Source organism: Fringilla coelebs (assembly GCF_963513975.1).
Source record: "Fringilla coelebs genome assembly, chromosome: 10".
NCBI classification, from domain to species: Eukaryota; Metazoa; Chordata; class Aves; order Passeriformes; family Fringillidae; genus Fringilla; species Fringilla coelebs.
In genome coordinates this window covers 2,992,651-3,011,940 of record NC_140036.1, presented here as the reverse complement: position 1 = coordinate 3,011,940, position 19,290 = coordinate 2,992,651, and the positions used below count along the sequence as shown (strand labels likewise).

The window sequence follows — 19,290 nt, the reverse complement described above, 5'->3', positions numbered from 1 at the left end:
GCCCCGGGACCGGCTCTCCGCCGCCTCCCTGCGAAACCCGTTCCTATGGCTAAGGCGCCTTTCTGGAAGGAAATTCACCCTAATGTCCAGTCTGAACCTCCAGCACGGCTTAAGGCAATGTCCTCTCATCCTGCCCCTTGTTCCCTGAGAGGAGGACCGGCCCCTACCTGGCTACAACCTCATGGAGAGCCATAAGGTCCCCCCTGAGCCTCCTTTTCTCCAGGCTAAACACCCCCAGCTCCTTCAGCCACTCCTCACAGGATTTGTGCTCCAGCCCCTTCCCCAGCTCCATTCCCCTCTCTGGACGGTTCCAGCCCCTCAATGTTCTTCCTGAATGGAGGGGCCCAGAATGGGACACAGCACACCAGGTGTGGCCTCACCACTGTTGGGCACAGGGGGATAATCGTGCCCTGGAACGTGGGTGTGAATCTTCTCCTTACTCCACTTGTGTAGCTGGTTCCATCACCCACTGAATCTTCACTGAAGAACAAAGTAAGCCAGCCACACCATCGCTGACACGGGCCAGGTGCCTTTGGCCTTCTTGGCCACCTGGGCACATCTGGGCTCATGTTCAGCCCATTATTGACCAGCACCCCCAGGGCCTTTTCTTCTGAGCTGCTTTCCAGCCACTCTGTCCCCAGCCTGTAGTGCTGCAGGGGGTAAGAGCAGAACTTGGCACTTCACCTTATTGAACCTCATACAGCTGGTCTCAGTCCATGAATCTAACCTGTCCACATTCCTCTCCAGAGCCTTCCTGCCCTCCAGCAGAGCAACAGTCCCAATCAGCTTGGTGTCATCCATGAGCTCAGGAAGGGTGGACTCAGTTAGGTACAGGACTTTCTGCTGGCCTCCAGAGCTGGGACTTGGCTGTGGCTTGCTGGCTGGGGCATGGCTGATGGCTGGCAGGAGATACAGCTGCTGCTTGGGGTAAGCTCACCTCAGCCCCCATGCACCTGGCCCCAGAAAGCTCAGGGGGCTTATCAGGGGTCACTCTTTTTGACTTTACCTGTCATGCTTTGCAAAATACATGGCTAATCTTGGTACATAAAGTACATGGAGAACTGGGTAGAATCAGTATTACATCCACCATAGTCAGTTGAGTTAAGCTCAGCTCAGCTCAACAACCAAGTTTGTTGGTCTGTAACTTTCCCAAGTTTTCTGCACATGGCTCTTAAACTTGAAGTTATTAATGCAGATACACTGGAGTTTTTAATGTGCCCTGTGAGTTCTGAAGCCTTTTAGAGATGCCTCAAAAACTCTGAAACCCAGTAAGGTGCTCTGTGGCACCTGGGAGGCTCCAAACCAGCTGGGTCTGTGCCAGCCAGCTGGGACCAGCTCTGGTTTGTGGTTAGGGACTGCTCACAGCATACGGTGTGGGGGAACACTCTCAGCTCCACTGAAATTCAGGGAACGTTGAGTTCACTGCAATGCAGTGCAGTAGAACTGCAACAGGAGAAAGAGACAAATACAGGTACTTTTAGGAATGCAACCCAATTTAATTATGGCAGTGGCATTTTGCAACCACAAAGAGGAGAGGGAATGCAGGAGCAGAGGCAAAGCCCATTCTCCAAGCTGTTGGAAGCTCAGGAAGGTGTGGAGCTGCTAAGCCTTGCACAGCAAATCTAGTTCCCTAACTTGTTCTGGTGCAGAGAATTTCAGTACAAGTGGGCTTGGGCAGGTAGAGTTAGGTATACATGATGTGCTAATAAAACCATCATATGGAACTGCTGACTGACAAAACAGGCACAGTCAACATAGTGTGCTGTGGAGAAAAGCACTGCATCCTCTGACATCAGCTGATGGGTTGAAATAGCAGTTTTGTTTTCATTCCTTCCCCAGTTTGAAGGCTAAAAACCCACCATCCCTTAGCAGTAAAAACAAAATGTGCACAAAGCAGGGATACTGTTTTACAAAATGTACTGTGCTCCTTCAGACTAGAAGTTTAATTCCCTGCAAACATGCAAGATTGTCTGCCTTTAGGAGGCAGAGCTAGCTGTGGTCATTTAGTGTCTCTGTCAAACCAAACTTATTGATTGTACCCAACTGCTGTGAAGCAATTAATAAACAGGAAATACCAATACAGCAACCAGTAGCATTTTGCCCAGAGCAACATCTGTGCTCCAAGCAGCTTAGTCTAACACTAAACAGTACAAATCTGTTGATAACACAATGTCAAATGGTAAATCTGGATCAGTGTTGCATATATCCAAGATTAAGCACTTCTGAGTCAAAGCCTTCAACTCCATTAGAAAGAAATAGGTCTTAATTCTAATGTTGGTGTAGTGGTGTTAGTGTGGAGTTACTTTGCTGATTTCACAGACCTTACATCACGCTTATTAAATTGTAACTGAGATGCCCAAGGTATGTCAGCCTGAGCTGTGTGCACTCCAACTAAATGAGAAGTGTTGAATAAAGGCTAGTAAACATGTCAAGACAAAATAATTACACTAAATATGACTTTTATTGCTATGGTTATTTTGCTATAAATTAATAATAAGAATGAGAACATACAGTAAAAGCTGCAGTAAAGACAAGGAGTGCACAAGAACATAAAGATTCTGGAGGGGAAACTTGTTGCATGCTACCCTCCATGACTTACACAGTCTTATGCTGAGGAGGAAAAGCACAAACACATCTGAGGAACATGGGTGTGAATTTTCTCCTCCACTCCACTTTTTTAGCTGGTTCCATCACCTACTGAATCTTCACTGAAGAACAAAGTAAGCCAGGGCTGGATGGCATGCAGGGTAGCTCCATCTGGACACTGCTCAGAATGTGCTTCAGCACTGGGGTAGGTGTGTCTTTGCTGGCAGTCAGTGCAGTTGTTCTGTACAGAAACTGTGCCCACCCCCTCCTCCCTAGTCCATAAGCCTTTACCCACTCACTGGAAGAGACTGGCTCTCCCTCAAATTCATGCAAAAGGAGCCAACAGCTATGTTTTCACATGGAACTAAGAATAACCCTGGTTGACCTCTTTAATGTGGTCAGACTTTTCAGAGAGCTGAGCATTCCCACCCTGCTCTCAAGAAGCCTGGCTCTGTCCAGCTGCGAGCCCAAAAGTAACAAGTCCCAGATGAATATCTGGACTCGTGACCTACTCAATTCTGAACAGACTGGCACTGCTGTACAACAGATTTATCCTTCCCTGACAATGTACACTGCACAAAAACAGTGCTACTGTGATACCTGTGAACCTCCCAGAGCTTTAGGGGGCTTCAGTATTGGGCCCAAAGCAGGAATGTGTGCTTGAGTACTATGCAAATAGAACTGGAATTACAGACATGAATAGCACCATTCAGAAACAATCATTTCAATCTGCTTGGAAAATTATCTTGCCACCTGCTGCCTCTTCCCATCACTGTGGTATCAGTGGTCTGCAGAATCTGGCATGGCTGTCCCTCCAAGCCCCAGATCCCATCTCCTTCAGCTCATAGCAGCACCCACACCAACTGCACCAACCACATGAAGTGCAGAGAAAGGCCCCTGAGTCCCCACTGTGCATCCAAACAGACATTCCTGTGCATCTGACCAAAGCTCTGCTCTGTTCTGAGCAACAGGAGACACAGGCATGTCTTCAGGAAGCAAGTTGAGCTTCAACAGCCAGGGACTTCAGGTGGCAATCTCCGTGTTGCTGCTTTGTGCACCAGGATGTTGTCACTTCTGTCCCTGCAGTGAGATCAGAAAGGCTACAAGCACCTGCAGGGAGATAACTGTGCTCTTGATTTCAGGCTCTAACACAAGTTTGTACACTTGCTTTCTGGGTTCTAAATGCCTGTGCTTCAGAGACAGAAAATAGTTCATGATTTTTGTACAAAAGCAGCCTATTGTTTCCAAGCTGAAACTAAAATCTTTGGCTTCAATTTCAAGTGTGTTTTTCCATTGAGAAGTGAAAGATTATCTTCTTAATGGAGAATTACTTCAATTTGAACTTTTAAAAAGATAATTTCTTTTGAATTTCAACCCAGGAATGTTTTGCAATCAACAATCTTTATTTTATATACTTCACTTGAAGAAACTAGGGACCTAGACAGTTATCTCCTGAAAACACAAAAGACATGTTCCCCTGCTGTGACTAACAGGTCTTCTGGAAAAAAAAGAAAGCCCAAACCAAAACAAAAAACCCAGCTGATTCACTTTTTGTTATCCTTTCCCAATCATTAGGAAATTCAAAAAAATCATATGATGCCCATTGGTTTTATTCTCCCCTACTCCTTACAAGTTAAGAATCACAGAGGAAGAAGAGGAGATGAAGGCATTCTGCAGAACTCACTATTGCAAAGCACAAACCAGACAGCAGCATAGACCTGTAATCAAATTCACCTCTTAAAGGGCTTTTTAAAAGGGCAGACATGTTTGTCCACTTACATTCCATCCCTTTCTGACCTCAAGGTCTCTAAGAGAGCTTCAGTAGTGTACTGCAATTTCTTTTGGTTTGGACTAGCAATAGGAAACTTTCACTTTAGTCCTCTTTTGCACTTCCAGAATGTCCTTTCAGTCCATCTGACTGGCTGAACACGTGCAGCTTTGTTAACCTGTGAAAGGACATGTTTGCACATTGGTGTACAGCTCAGAGCCAGCCTCCTGAAAGCAGTTTATCTTCCCTGGATTAGGCCACTCTTAGTAAAGCAGCCACAATGACATCTGTCTGTTTACTTCCAGCGATTCCACTTGCTTGAGTTAGTCCTAAGGCTCATGAAAGCCTAGTGCTTCCACTGGCTGCTACCCAAACTCTTGTCCAGGACCTCTATTGCTTAAGTAGGACAGAGCCAAGAGAATTTTAGGATGAAATGGAGAAGATTGGGACTTCAGCTAAATTTATATAGGTGCAAGTTCTCATCTATTTTCATCTTTTCTGACATGAAACCCTGTGAACCATAAGGAAATTAACCTTCTTCTAAATGGAAGCAAAAGTAAGACTTAACATTAAAACAGTATGCGAATACAGGAATCTAAGAGTGGAAGTATAAAAATAAGTCCTCTTACTATAAGAACTCAACTTAGGCACCCTGCCTCATTTTCCTGAACAAAAAAGCCCATGCATTTCTTCACAGCTTCCTTTCTCTGCCAAGCACAGCTCAGCATGGATTAGAACAGGCCATGTAACACACAAAACAGCTGCACTCCAGGGGACAGCACACTGTGTAGAGAAACCACACATACAAGCAAAGCCAGACAGATTCCTTGGAGTGTTTTTCTCAACAAGTCATGGAAGGAAGAGGAGACCTGCTAAATGTGAGGTGAAAATGTACAAACAAACCCAGGCTCAGCTGTGCTCAATATTGATTGTAAATATGGAACCTGGTTCAGCAAACCTTGTTGGCTAAGAGGCAGGCATCTTATCCTAGCCCTGACAGGATCAGCAAGGCAGCTGATATCAAAGTGCCTGTGTGCAAAGTCTCCTTGTGTTGCTTTCTCTCCCCTCCTGTTCCTGCTGCAGAGAGGCTGGCAGGCCCAACAGAGCAAGGGCTGTTCAAGTTCCTTCTCCTCCTGCAGCCTCTGTAGAGCCATGGCAGTAAGGAGCAGAGACCATGGCTGGCTCCTAACAATGCAGCTGCTGCAGTGTCTGAGGCTGCTGCTCTGCAGACACCTGCAAAGCTAAAGATCAGGTACTTCCATCTGACCATGACCACAGAAGAGTTATCCAGGATAAAGAGGGAGCTAGAACAATAAACACTGCTCTTCCTTGCCCCTAGTCATTCACATTTCTGGGAGAATAAAAGAATTGAGGAGTGCTGCTGCTTCCTAGTGGTTTGCTCATACATTCTCAGAGACAACTTCACCTGGATGGTGTGAGAAGCAGGTACAGGGCTGCACCTAAGAAAACACACTACCATCTGCAGGCAAGTCTGAAAAAAAAAAAACCTCAAGCATGGCAGACTGTCTAATGCCAAGGAATCTCTGCTGAGCTTTATGTATTTCCAGGGAATGTTTAAAGCCAGTAGTATCTGTACACTAATGCAGGATTCCTGTTAACCTCTTATTTGACCTAGATCCTAGACCCTTCCCCAAAAAAACCAATCTTTTTTCCTGTGGTGTTTACAGTAACAGTCTGTTCATAAAGCAGGTGACTGCTACCATGTGACACTGGTGCTGATATTGATCCTTATAATTCTGAACATCAGACCAGAATTCAAGAGCAGCACATGCCATTTCCAACCACTTAACTAAATGGTGCCTTTAAACTCTCATTAAGACAGTTAAGAATCAGTTATTAAGATGTCACTACTGAAAAATAACTATTGCATTTTTCAAAGTTTAACAGTAAACAACATTGCCAATATATTATTGCACACAGTACAGGGGTTTGGAACTACAGAGATAAGGAAAGGGTAATCTAGAAGACCCAAAAGAGTGATCCCAGAGCCATTCCAGTTGCTGCTCCAGCCAGCATGCCCAGTGCAAGATCTCCATCGCTGTCACGGTAACGCTCTCGGATGATGACGTGGTTTGCAGGGGGCTGCCCATAAGGTCCTAGGAAATAAGAGGGTGTTGGGAAAAGGGCAGAAGAAATGTGTATCTTAATACCATACACTGCAATTTCAAAACAGGCTGTTCTTTCACCTTCTTCTATCAAATGAATACTAATATTTTGTCAGCTGCACCGGTATAATACATTTCTGCTTTGGACTCAGCCTCCACATTAATTAAATCCAAGGGCAATCCTAGCAACACTTCTAGCCCTGTAACAGCTTAATATCTCTGAGGAAAACTCATCACAAATGTAAAGGTGAACATTGTTCTGCAAACAATTGTATTCACTTTGTGGATTTAATGTAAGAAATGGGTCTAAAAAATGATTCAGCCTTGAAGTTAAGGCAAATCGTTTAGTTCTTCCCCCTTACCCCCTCTCCCTGAAAAAATCTTTGGCAGCTCTCAAGCCAGTCATTTGTCTGAAACTGTGAATGAGTTATTTACATTTACTGCCTACTGCAATTCAGCCTCCACATCCTGGATTGATCTGTGGGGTGGGGACAGCTGCTACATTTTGGTTCAGATGAAGATTGCCCAGTAGTAAGAAATTAACCTTGGACTCAATAAGCCACTGACTGACCCCTGCTCTGTAACAGACTTGTAACAGCTTCACCTGTCATGTTTTCTTTTCTGATTCAGCTGCTAGCTGCAAAGCAAACATAACAATACTCATTTCCCTTCCAGACATTTCAGGGAGATTAAATATCCTTAAAAATCTTACAGTGTGTTTTGTAACAGATTCTTAAGTATTCCAACTAAATACAACTAGGAAAGGCTTTCACTGACTCTGAACAATGCATGGCTCTCTGCCCTGAGAAGGACTATGTCACTGCAGAGAAGGAGCAGCAGAGCTGAAGGTACAGGGGTTAAGTGAGGTGCTGTGGTGAATCTGAACCCTAAGGTTTAGTTGCAGTGACTCTGGTGAAGGAAAACATTGAGCCTTGGTTACTATGCCCAACCAGTAACCAGTATCTTAACACACTTGCAAACTGCTCAGGGGAGTTTGTTGCTGCATTGTTATCATGTGGGTTTGGCCTGCTGGAAGTTTTTAAAAACAGTTCTTGGGTTTTTAAAAAGCTACTGCTTTTCAGAACCAACAGAATACACTTTCCTCTGTGTTTGAATATATATCATCTCTATCTTAAGACTTCAGTAACTTATATGAAGAAAATTTCAAAAGCTTTAAAAGCTGATGCACCTCCCTTATAACAAAAAATGGAAAAGGTAAGTGAAATAACCTGAAAAATGCCAAATGGAAAACAAAATCTCCCTCAAAACTGAAATAAAAAATTCTCAGTAGAGAATCTTGTTTGCAGAGTCAGATAATGAACAATTAGTTTTCTCATTTTTATTACTGTACAACACTAAAGCCCCAGTTCTGTAGGACTGTAGTTTTTCTGTGCAAAACTAACCCTAAATTAAGGGGACTATGATTAAAAGTCCTGACAATTTTACTCTTTCCTTCCTGTTTTTGAGATTGAAAGCTATACAAATCTGAACAGAGCAACAGGAGATTTCATGTGGCTGAAATGCTGCAAGTACAGCAATTCCAGCACATGGGGAAGGAACCAGCTACAACCTTGTTCTGGGAATGGATTTACCTTTGAAACTTGCATTTAAATAACTAAATTATGTTTAAGAGGAGCAGATGAATGAAAAGCTACATCATTGCCCAATATGGAGTATTGAATCACAAAATCACATCTTCTTCGGGCTCTTGTAACATTCCTTAGGAAACATGCTGTAGTTAGAGTTCTGTGTGGTTCAAAAGGAGTTTATAAAGCAGTGTAACTATGCTGAGATCCCATTGGAAAGGTTAAATCCCTTACTACCAATTTCACTGCACTGCCTTTGTTGTGAAAGTGTGAGTGGACTGGGTGCCAGTTCCAGGTCAGGTTTCTTTCTCTGTGTGCAGGAGTGGTGGCTGGTAAAGGATGGTGAGTAATAGAGCTAAAGCCAGAAAGATTGACTCAAATAGCTTCTGAGGGAAGGTGAGGATGTGCTGATTACCTTGGTATGGATACTGATAGGGCACAGCATAAGCTTGTCCATTGGAGGCATAGAAGATCTGGGGGCCGACCGGGGGGTACGCTCCATTGTACTGATCATAGCCATAGCCATAAACCTGGGGAAATTAAAAAGGGCTGTTACACAGGTACACTCTGCTAGGGATCCAATCAAGCACACTGTTCAGTGTTCCTTCATTTCTTTCACTAAAGCATCCAGGATGTCCTGCTACAGCCAATCTACTCCCTGGAATGGACTCAGAACAGCTTGGAAAAAAGCTAAGCAGCATTTGCTCTCTTCCTTTCCTCAATAGGCAACGGCAGAGGCAGGGACTGGATCATCAGGCAGAGGCACAGCAGCCCTGCCAGCTTCTCCTCTCTGCCCTCATGCCAACAACAGCTCTCTGGGGAACTCAGAAGTGCCAGGAAGGCAGCAGCCAATCCCAAAAAACTCCGAGAGGGTACGCTGCAAGCAAATGTCAGATTAAAGACAAATGCTCTAGAGCTGTATGCTTTAGAAGAATTTTTTTTCTCCTCCTGTGCAGAGGAGGCTGCATAGAGGAAGCTCCCAGTACCACAACTCATTTTTAACAAGAGTGAGAGGCTGGAGCAGATAGTGCAACAAGTAATAGTACTCCAAACTATCCCCTCACATATTACTGCACACCACTAAGCATATCCAGAAATCCTCAGCATATCCTGGTTTGGTCCCAAAGCTGTTCCTTCACTGCTAAAGAACTGTGTATCCAGGAACTGGAGTTGTTGTGTTGCTGTGACATCTTGGTACACAAAATCCTGCTAAAAGTGGCAGCTCCAGTCACTACAACCCATTTCTAAAACTCCCGATCTTACACCTTTCCAGTGCTTGCACAACATCAAAGTGTACTTACACCTCCTCATGTTAGAAGCTGCACTACCACTATACTCGAAGATCAGCCAAATAAATTCTGCCCTGTCTCTCAGAAGCTTTATTTTTCAAGTTCACTGAGCAGCCACCTCTTTATACACCTTCCAACAAAATGTGCCTCATCCTTTTCAAAGAAAATCCATCTCAAATAAGAGCAGCAACAGGCTGATAGTGCCTTACTCTCTGCTGTTGTAAAAGCTTTACAGCTGGGTGTAAGAGTACAATGCAGCACTTGGTGAGTGCTTGAAGGAGGCTGCTCCTGCTGCCTCGCTCAGTTGATGCTTCCTGACTGCAACTCTTACCTCAGGTGATGGTGTGGCATAAGCTGTGTAGGGAGGAGGGGCTGAGGAAATGGCTGTCTCATCATACATCACATCAGATCCCACGTAGCCCTAAACACCAAGGAGAGAGAGCAGTTATCACCTGCTCCTACAGACAGACAGTTAGAGCAGTCTAAGGATTAAAGCTTAATGACCCCAAAGAGAAAGTAACCTTTAACCACACTGTGTGTTAAGAAAGCAGTGAGTTCCTTGTAAAGGCTGCAGAAAGAAAGTACCTGGAGACTAGACCTGGGAGAATACAAATTCCTGATCAGCCACAGAAAGGAGCCATCAAATTTTTCCCTGTGTGTGCCACAGACATGGAAATGTGTACATACAAGCACCCTGGCTCCTCCCACCATGCCAGACCCTCAGATTTAGAAATTACCCTCCTGTTCATTTTCTGTCTTCAGACAAAGAAATCTTCACAACTAAGCTGGCTGCTTCCTGGCACCCTAGAGTTATTTTATCACCAAGTAGTGACTTGGTATCACCACGTTCTGCAGAAGCAGGTAAAGGAAACAAATGCAGTAGCCAAAGTGCTACCTGAGGCAGAGGTGGTAACACTTGAGTCCATTTAAAGTTCTCAAAGACAATTAAGATTTCTTACACTACCTTTGTATTCTTGCCCCTAATTTCCAAAATCTACAGTGATGTTCTTATTCCCTTTTCCAAGGCAAAAGCCAGCTCCCATTCTTTAATTCACAAGGGAACATTTTAATAAATTAACAGCAAATGTTGTATTATCTCTTGGACTGATGAAATATGCCATTTGAGGACATAATATGGTTATATCCCAAGTCAAACTCATGGTGAAGATTCTAAGGACTGCTTGAAACACTACTAAAATACTGTATGAAGTGGTATTTCCATCACCTGAGAAATCTGCTCAGATCTTAGCAGTAAATGTGTTCTGCCCTGCCACAGGGATCTCTGTACAAGCCATGCACAAGCCTGCAAACACCTGTAAATGATACAGTTCTCAAAGCTAAGGTGATCACCCTGCTGTTCCAGGGAAATTAGGAGGCACTGCTGGATGCTTGGAATTTTTGAGAAGTGTGTCACACACCTCCAGTTAGTCTGAGTCTTCATTGGACACCTTTAATAGCTTTGGAAGATGTTAATTTCTGTACCTACTTGTGTAGAGGGCTACCTGCTCTACTTTGAGTAGCCTTGGGGTCTGCCTTGGCTGACCAAGGTCAGCACTGCCGCGTTCTGAGCCATCTATCAAGGCTGGCAGCAGTGTCAGAGGCATGAAAACAGCAGCTCCTGTTTCCTGAAACCACAAGCCACCATCTCACACACAGGTGAGATAAATCCCCTAAAACTAGAGCAGACAGACCATGAGTGTTGTGTCCCCTGCATGAGGACAAATCCCTCACTTCTCATTAAGAAGCACAGGCAGTCATGGCTGCAGTCAGAGGCAGTCGTGTCTGGGGTAGTTTTGCCATGACAAGTGTTTGCTTTGGGTATCTACAAATCTAAGTTATATCACCTGACAGATGCCTCAGTACAGTGGCAATGTTAATGTGACCCATCAGAAACTGAGATAAGCTTCTACAAAACACAGCATTTCCCCTGGGTTGGTTCAGCCTAGTCATCCAAGGAAAGCTAGTGCTGCAGAGTACTCTGGAAGGCAGTCTAAAGGAAAATCCAATTGCAGAAAATGCAGAGGTAATACACTCCTCCTCAGCATGCCTGCACTCCCCTCCAAGCATCTCACTCTTCCCCATGTCTCTGCCAAGAAGCATCCCACAGTGGGATGGATCTACATTAACAAACAGCTGCTGTGTAGCAAGCTTCCTTTTTAACACTGCACCCACCTGGGAAGCAACAAACACTAGGAGTGAAAAGTTCATTTCTGCTGGTTGCAGAAGATTTGCTTATTGCCCACAGCCTCAGTGCCCACAGACCAGCTTTCCAAACATTCACTTCCACCCAGAGGAATCATTCCTTAAAATAATTATTTTCCACACAGCATGTATGTGCCTGGACTTGGCTGCTAGGACGTTTTTGTGATGCAGAGAATCATTCTTCTCCCCACCCACAAGCTTTACTATCATGATCATGACCCTGTTTTTCTCTAGCAGAGAAAGATGGAAGATGATTTCAGAACTCAACTGCTGGACCACACAGAACACTGATGTGCTGCTTCTCTATCACTATAAAGTCTAAGTAGAACACTCACTGTGTTTGTTCTGGCATCCTGGAGAGCAATTTTCCATGCCCTGCAAAAAAATCCCCATTAGTTAGTGGAACACTGACAAAAATTAAAGCCACCTTTTTCTTTCAGGTCAATGAAACAAACAAGGTTAGCAAGTAGAGGTACTGCAGGAGCAGAGTTTTAGGTACTGCATGTGTCAAAGCCTAATGAGACACTCGAATGCACAAAAGTGTTACACCAAGACTAAGAAAAAATTACTTTCTTTGCAGAGCTGAGAAAGAACAAGGAGGAACAAGAGGAGGAATGGGTGCAGTTTTGGAGGTCCTTGCTGCAAGCACAACTGGTAGGAAATATGCAGTCATGCTTAGGATGAGGTAATGGGAAGGGATGCACCCCAGCAGAACAGCACATCTGTGCTGATTAGAGCAGGGGCCTTGCTGCTGCTGCTGCTGTTCCCAGGAGGCAGGAACACCTCACCCAGCTCCTGCCCTGCCACAGGGCTGGGAGCATGCTCCATGGAACAATTCTTGGCAAACAGCGGTCACAGAGTTATCTAATTCTACACAGCCCAGCTCAGCTGAGAGTTCACAAGAGTGGAATATTCCTCCTATTGCTACTGGGATGTCCCTGGGCTAATGCCATGTGCTCTTGAAGAATGGCAAAACTTTAAAAAAATCTGTTTAACAAATCTCGTATTAATCAGATTCTTCTACTCCTCCTCACCCTTCAATGTTTTCATTGACTTAACTTGCAGTTAGTTTGCATGAGCCAGACAACTTCTAGGAGAGATACTGGGGGTTTTGTCACTGAAAACCTGCTTTTATTTGCTTGAAAACTTTCTTAAAACATTTCTCTGAAAGTTAGAAGGAAGGAAAAGAACTAGGGAGGGAGATAAAGAGGGATAAAAGAGGGAGAAGCAGCAAAACCATTATTCTTTGGCTCTCTTACAAGCAGTCATCTGCACTCTCTGCACAGAGGTTGACTGTCTTCCCATCACGGCAAACAATCTGCAGTAGACAGTCTCTCTGCTTCCCCTCTGGAGGCTGGAAATCTGAGTGAGAAAAACAGACATGAGTTATGAGTATAAACAGCACTACATGAGCACATGTACAAGAAGGGAGTCAGTTTAAGCAAGTCTGGACAAAATAAACCAGGGCCAGTTGTAGCTGCCTTCCATGGCATCAGAATGAGCCCCAGAAGGAAATAACCTGTTCTTACTCCTCAGAGTATCCTGCAAGTAAGCAGCTCTGAACACCTTCCCTATGAAATGCAAGTGTCTCACAGCAGAACCAATCCATCCTTAGCAATGGTACCATCCAGCACTTGTGTCAGCACCAAATGGAGCACTAACAAATGCTAGAAGTGAACTTAACAAAAACATCTGCTGAGGTTTCCCATTTCTAGCCCTGCCTCTCTGTCCAGCCAGCACTGTGATTATACCAGGAGTGCTCTGTATCAGACACACAGTCCTGCTGGGAACATCCCATCCTCCTGCATGCATGGTACACTGTCCTCCCTGAGTTTTAACAGGAAGTATCAAACCCTAACCTAACCTACCACACGGTGATCCCACACCCTGGGTATCTCCAAACCAACTTAGGAGTTGGTGGGGTTGAGTTTTTTGGAAGGTGGGGGATTCAAGACCAGTGAAGGTTCACACACTTTGGACATGTTTACATCTGCAGTAGTGCTGTATGTGGTATGCTGGGCAGGCACACCATTGTAAAGAATCTCTGGACACACAAGTCCTGAAGGTTTCATTATTACCTCGACATTCATTCCCCACCCTGAGGTTGATGCAGTGGATTCTCATGTGGATTTTATCTTCTAGATCACGGCGACTTTGATCATCATAGAATATTAAGCGGCCATCAGACCACAGATCAAACCAGTTCTTCTTCCAACGCCGTAAAATAGTACCTTAAAAATCACACAGTCACTTTTGAGGGTACATATCGGGAAATACTTCTGTCCTGAAGTTAATAAAAATAAACCAAGAAATCCTTCCCAGTTGCCCCAAACAACATTCCAAAGTGCCAAGCAAAATCCTGTATTACAACATCCCCACTAGGGAACATCAGAGAACTGGGTGCCATATTTCATCTAGAATTCAAAGCAAAACTGTTTTTATTTTAAGTGCATGTCCTGATGCTTGAGATCTAATTTGCTGCAGGAACAAGCAGAGGGCATGATTAATTGAAAGACATTAAGTTGAGGTGTCAGGTAAAGTTTTCAAGTCCCCACTTACACAGCACTGATTAGAGAGCAGCATTTGAAGCTGAATGCCAGTCAGACACCTCAGATATGTTTATATCCTGTTTCCCACTAGAGCACCCAAAGGTCACATGGGAATGCCATCATGACACGTCATTATGTGACGTGTCCTTAAAGTAAAAAGGGAAAAAACCCTACAAAAACAACCCACAGAACTACTTGTTTTAAGAAAACCTGGGAATTACTCCAACATCAGCTGCTGTGATGTTTTCTGAAGAAATCCCAGTGAGCAGGGAGAGAAGGAAGAGAAAGACCCGTGACTTACTTTGCCGGAGCAGCCATCCGCTCTTCACAAATGCCATTGCTGCTTAATCTGGTGGGCAGAAGAGCAAGGGGGAGGGGGGAGAAAAGCAGTTTTCAGTACTTCAAGAGGCAACTCAATACCATCTATTAGAGCTGCATGTACCCAGCTCACGTAGCAGAGACGCAGCAGATCCCAGCTGAAGACACTCAGTAAGCACAACTGGTGGTGCAGGACGTAACGAATGTGCTGCGATCCAGCGTGACTGTCAGAGACCACCTTGGTGTTTAACTGGCAAAAAAAACCCTTACAGCTGCTGCTCTTAGAAAATAGGGAAGAGACAAACTGCAATGACTCCTTTCTGACTCACCAGCAGTTCCTTTAAAGTCCTCTCTGCATACGTGTACATCCTGTACTCTGCAGTCTCAAGTTACCAAGCACTTCTACCTGCCTCTTTTCTTTCTTTTTTTTTCTGTACTTCCTCTTCTGTGTTTTTCATCCACTGGCTCAAAGTCCAATCAAAACAAAAGCTGAAACAGTTTAATCTTAAACAGGAAGGAGAAAGCTGTTTTTATGACTTGTATTTCTTTCAAATCATCACTTGCTCACTCTAAGAATTAAAGAAAGTAAAAGATGAGCACATACAGTAAGATTCTCAGTTCTCCTCAGCTTTTAAATGAAGCTTGAAATAGCATGGCAAGGACTCTGTGTTAAATTCAAGTCATCACATGTGACATTAAGTACTCGGCCACTGCATTCTGGTTTATGAGCATGCTGAAAAAAGACATCAAACATGGGATATATTGGAAAATGAGGTTGTATTTTACAGCCTAATGGTGTTCTGATTATTGTTTTAAAAGAGATTATAAAAACTCAACTATCCAGATGCAATTGAATTAGAAAAGGAAGAAGAGAAGCATTTTAAGCCTCCCCTAAGAAGGCTGCTTTTTTGAAATTATTTGTGGGGCCTGTAAGAGAGACAGATATGAGAGACAATATAAGAGATAGACACAATACTGAAACCTAACAAAAAACATTTGACTTGTAGCAGCATAAAGGGGGGGGATGAGGGGGTGAAAGGTGGCACAGTAGATTTGATAAACAGAGGAACTCCTCCCAGACAAACTTCAGCAGAATGTGTTTAAAGCTGAGGAGAAGGGAGAAAAAGAAGAGTTTTGTAATCTTCTTATAAAATATGAAGTTACTAAGCATCCATGTTTCCTGATCTAATGGATATTACTCGTAGCTGTGTCTTCTTCACACTACTGGGCAAATACTGTAGCACACAAGATTAGAACCATCAGGATTTCATATTTAAGGAATGCCACACCCTGCACAGGCTTGGATATGATGGTGAGAACCATCTGCAGGTAAAGTCTGAACTCCAGGATAAACCTCTTATTCCAGTCAAAAGCTGGACTTTTGTACCAGCTTGCTGGGAAAAGAAAGATTCTGCTGAGAGCCCACTTCTGAAAGGGAGTGTCAGACTCCTGTCCTGCTTTAATTGTGGTCCTGCTCTCCTGGTCTGAGCATGCTCTTGTCACTCCTATACAGAGAGCTCCAGAAATAGAGGCCAGTTAACTCTTCCAAAGGAACAAAGCACTACAAAGGACCTGAGGCTCATTCTGCCACCCCCCCAACACAGGCTTCTCTCCCCTTGATTCTCCTTTACAAGGAAACAGTCGACTTGCTTTTCATTTTCACAGCAATGAATGTCTCTAATGGCGTTTCCATGTCTTTCAGTTTGCCCAATAAGGTGAAATCACTATTTCTGGAGGCCAAAAAAGAATTTGCATGAACTTCAGTTCTGCTGCAAGTGTTAGACTAGGCCATGGAATGTTGTTGCTACCTTTAAACCAATTCTGTTACACAATAGCATAATTAGATTTAACTTGGACACAAAAAGGGGAAGAACCAAAAAAGAAAACCTCTCTCTTGACAAATTGAGTTTTGCCTGTGATTACAGAACAGCTCACAAAGTCTCACATTCAGAATGTTTGAGAGCTGTCTAAAGCTACAACAGCAAATGGGGCTTCAGCAGCTGTACAGCACCTTGCATGTAACCTCAGAGGCAGCAAATAAATCAGTTTATTTATAGTACAAATCAATTTCCCAATTCAGAGTTTAAGTGCCTAAAACTTCAGTTCTGGAGAACAAGGAATCACAGAGAAAAATCTGTCAGCACTTAAAGTGGGAGGTGCAAAAACAATTAGATACTCTTCCTTGTCCTTTTAAGCAGAAGGGCTCATTTGAAGTCCTATACAGTATTCACAGTCCACCCACATGATGTTTAAAAGTGTATTTGCAGAGCTACAAGATAGCCTAGCAAGATCAGCGGCATCTGAAGAGTATTTGCTCGTTAAACCAGCCCAGTGCCACCGACACGAAAAATGGGATTTAACCAAAGATAAATTAATTTATAACCAATATGAATAAAAGTGCTTTGGTGACCGAAATCTAAGAATAGTAGCACTGTAAACTGAACTTGAGTTAGGAATAGATGCAGCAAAGGAGTGGGACGATTCCTTTCTACTCCCTGGAACAGCAGTTTTCTGCACGGAATATAACGTGGAATATCCAACAGTCTGTTCCAGTCCCCTTCTTGATAAAACACCCTTTAAAATAAAACAAGTGTTTCTCCCTGCAGCTTGTAATCCCTAGCTGAGCTAGCCGTGGGCCCGATCCGGCACTCCGTGTCGATGGAGAGGGCTGAGACAGCAGCGGCAGCTCCGGAGCAGAGCCGGCGGCGAGCAGCAGTGCCCGCAGCCTCCCCAGGTTACTTTACTCTCCGTACTTGGGCAGAGTACAGGAAGTACAGCGCTCAAACGTAACCCTGCCCGGCCCCTCCCGCTCCCAACAGCGCAAGTTTTCTATTCCTGGAGCTGCCTGGCTCCGGCCCAGCTGCGCAGGCCCTTTCCCCAGGAGCTGTCCGTGATCTCCGAGCCAGCTCCCGGCGCTCGGGGGCCGCGGCTCCGTCCCAGCCCTGCCGGGCGGTGCTCGCTGCCCCCGGGACAGCCCCGCGGCAGCCCCGGCCCTCCGCGCCTCTGCCCGCCGGGGCGCGGCCTGGGCTGCCCCCAGAGCCGCGTCTCGCCCTCCCCGCCGCCGACAGCCGGGTCCCGGCACGGCTCCCGGCCGGGTTTGCGCCCCGCTGACCTTGGCGGGGCTGGCGATGGTGAGGCCGCCCCCGGGAGCCGGCCCCCTTGGCCCCTTCCCCGCCGGCCCGGCCCTGCCCCAGCCCGGCCGCCGGCCGTACCTGCCGCTCCCCGCGCCCGCCGCCCGCCGCCGGCCCCGCTCCGCCCGCGGGCAGCGCCGGCCCCGCCCTGACGTCAGCCGCGCCGCCCGGCCCGCACCGGGCCCGCATCGAGCCGGGGGGAGCGCCCAGCCCGGCCAGGCTCCGTCCGCTGGGGAAGGCTGAGCCGGGACGCCGACCCCATCCCGCTAATGCCTTCCCCGGCCCCACACGCGCGTTGCCGGCGCTTTAAACCCATCGCCTGCCGCCCGGGCCGGCGGCTGGCACAGGGGCGGCCTCATGGCACTAAGCGGTTCTTAACACAGGCTTTTTCTTTTCTTCCACGGCTCTCGATCTCACGCCGTGGAACCGCAACAGAGAGTGGCAGGGGCTCTGTTCAGGCAGTTCCCGGCAGTAGCGGAGGCCGGGAGAGGCCGGCTGCTCCGGGACCAGCTGTTACATAAGGCGGCGGCGGCCGTGCCGGGCCGGGCGTGCAGTGCAGCGCAGCTGGCCGGGCTCGGTGCTGCCCGCACGCCGGCACCCACGGGCGGCGCTCCGGTCACCGGCTGAGCGACTGCACAGCTCGAACCGCGCTTCCACTGCTAGCGCAACATGTATGAGATAGTTACTCTGTGTGAAAAATGCCTGGTTTATGATTGGCTCTTCGCAAATATTAAAATGGATGTTATATGTGTTGTGTTAGGAAGTTATGCTGTGTTAATTTTCTTAAGTGGTGTGTTAAATGTAGTTTTAGGTTATAACAAAATGTTAAAATAGAAACTACGCTATGTAGGATGCTTTTTTTCTAAGGAAAGGACTCCCACCGAGATAGCAGTCACAGAACACTGAAATCTTTCAGAGAAAGGGAATTTATTGCCCCATTATCAGAAGAAATTAACTTCTTCCTGCCTCGCTCAGCCCTGACGACGCCGTCAGGATTCAGAGGAAGAAGCTGACACTGCCCAGCCAGAATCCTGTGTGTGAATGGAATTGATGCATCATGTTTGAGGTGGATGAATATGCAACAGGCTGTTGTTTTTAAGGGTTCATCCTCTGTTAACGTGGGTCCCTTTTCAGGCTTATTTTGCCAAGAAAAAGGTACCTGGACGTCCGTAACTCTTTGGTTTTTTTGTCTCATATTGTCCTAATCCAAATTCTCCAAATTATTCCTCTAATTATATTATTTTTAGAACCATTTTATTATCATTAAACTTTTATAATTTTAAAAACAAGTGATTGGCATTTTTCACACTGGCTAATTAACTCCATCGTTCAAATTGTGTTTCCATTTGTAATGCAAAATGTGTGAGATGGTTATTCTGGAAAATGAAAACAACCTCTTATGGAGATGTAATATTTTCCCTGATTGATGGGATTTCCTATTAGAACTTTTCCCAGGCTCATTCTAGCAGTCTAGGAGGGAATACTATAGTGGATATTTTTGCCCCAGACAGCCGGGAGGAATAATGAGGAGGACTCCATCTTATCAGAAGGCTAATTAATTACTTTATTATACTATATTGTTCTATACTATATTACAGAATATCACTATTATAACAACTGTAAGTAAAAAGAAAAAAAATCATTAATTTGTTTGCATCAATCTCTTTAAGCCTAGATAATACAGAAATAATATTCATCATAGATACAATTTGGCTTAATCTGTCAACAAGCTCCT

General features: G+C 45.2%; 1 protein-coding gene across 5 annotated transcripts; it reads right to left on the bottom strand.

Annotated features, from left to right (window-relative positions):
- Positions 1-3,968: 3,968 nt before the first annotated feature.
- On the bottom strand, positions 3,969-17,697 carry PLEKHB2 (pleckstrin homology domain containing B2). Of its 5 annotated transcripts, none has more exons than XM_084212641.1 (8): positions 17,637-17,697; positions 14,408-14,455; positions 13,636-13,788; positions 12,817-12,919; positions 11,893-11,932; positions 9,687-9,776; positions 8,482-8,596; positions 3,969-6,471 (listed from the first exon to the last, which is right to left on the bottom strand). In XM_084212641.1, exons 2-8 carry the CDS (start codon positions 14,442-14,444, stop codon positions 6,335-6,337), a joined length of 675 nt encoding a protein of 224 aa, XP_084068767.1. In that variant the 5' UTR covers positions 14,445-14,455; positions 17,637-17,697; the 3' UTR covers positions 3,969-6,334. The 5 variants fall into 5 exon arrangements, with proteins under 5 accessions (XP_084068767.1, XP_084068769.1, XP_084068768.1 ...); XM_084212643.1 differs by lacking the exon at positions 17,637-17,697 and adding an exon at positions 14,754-14,794; XM_084212642.1 differs by lacking the exon at positions 17,637-17,697 and adding an exon at positions 14,549-14,733.
- Positions 17,698-19,290: the final 1,593 nt, after the last annotated feature.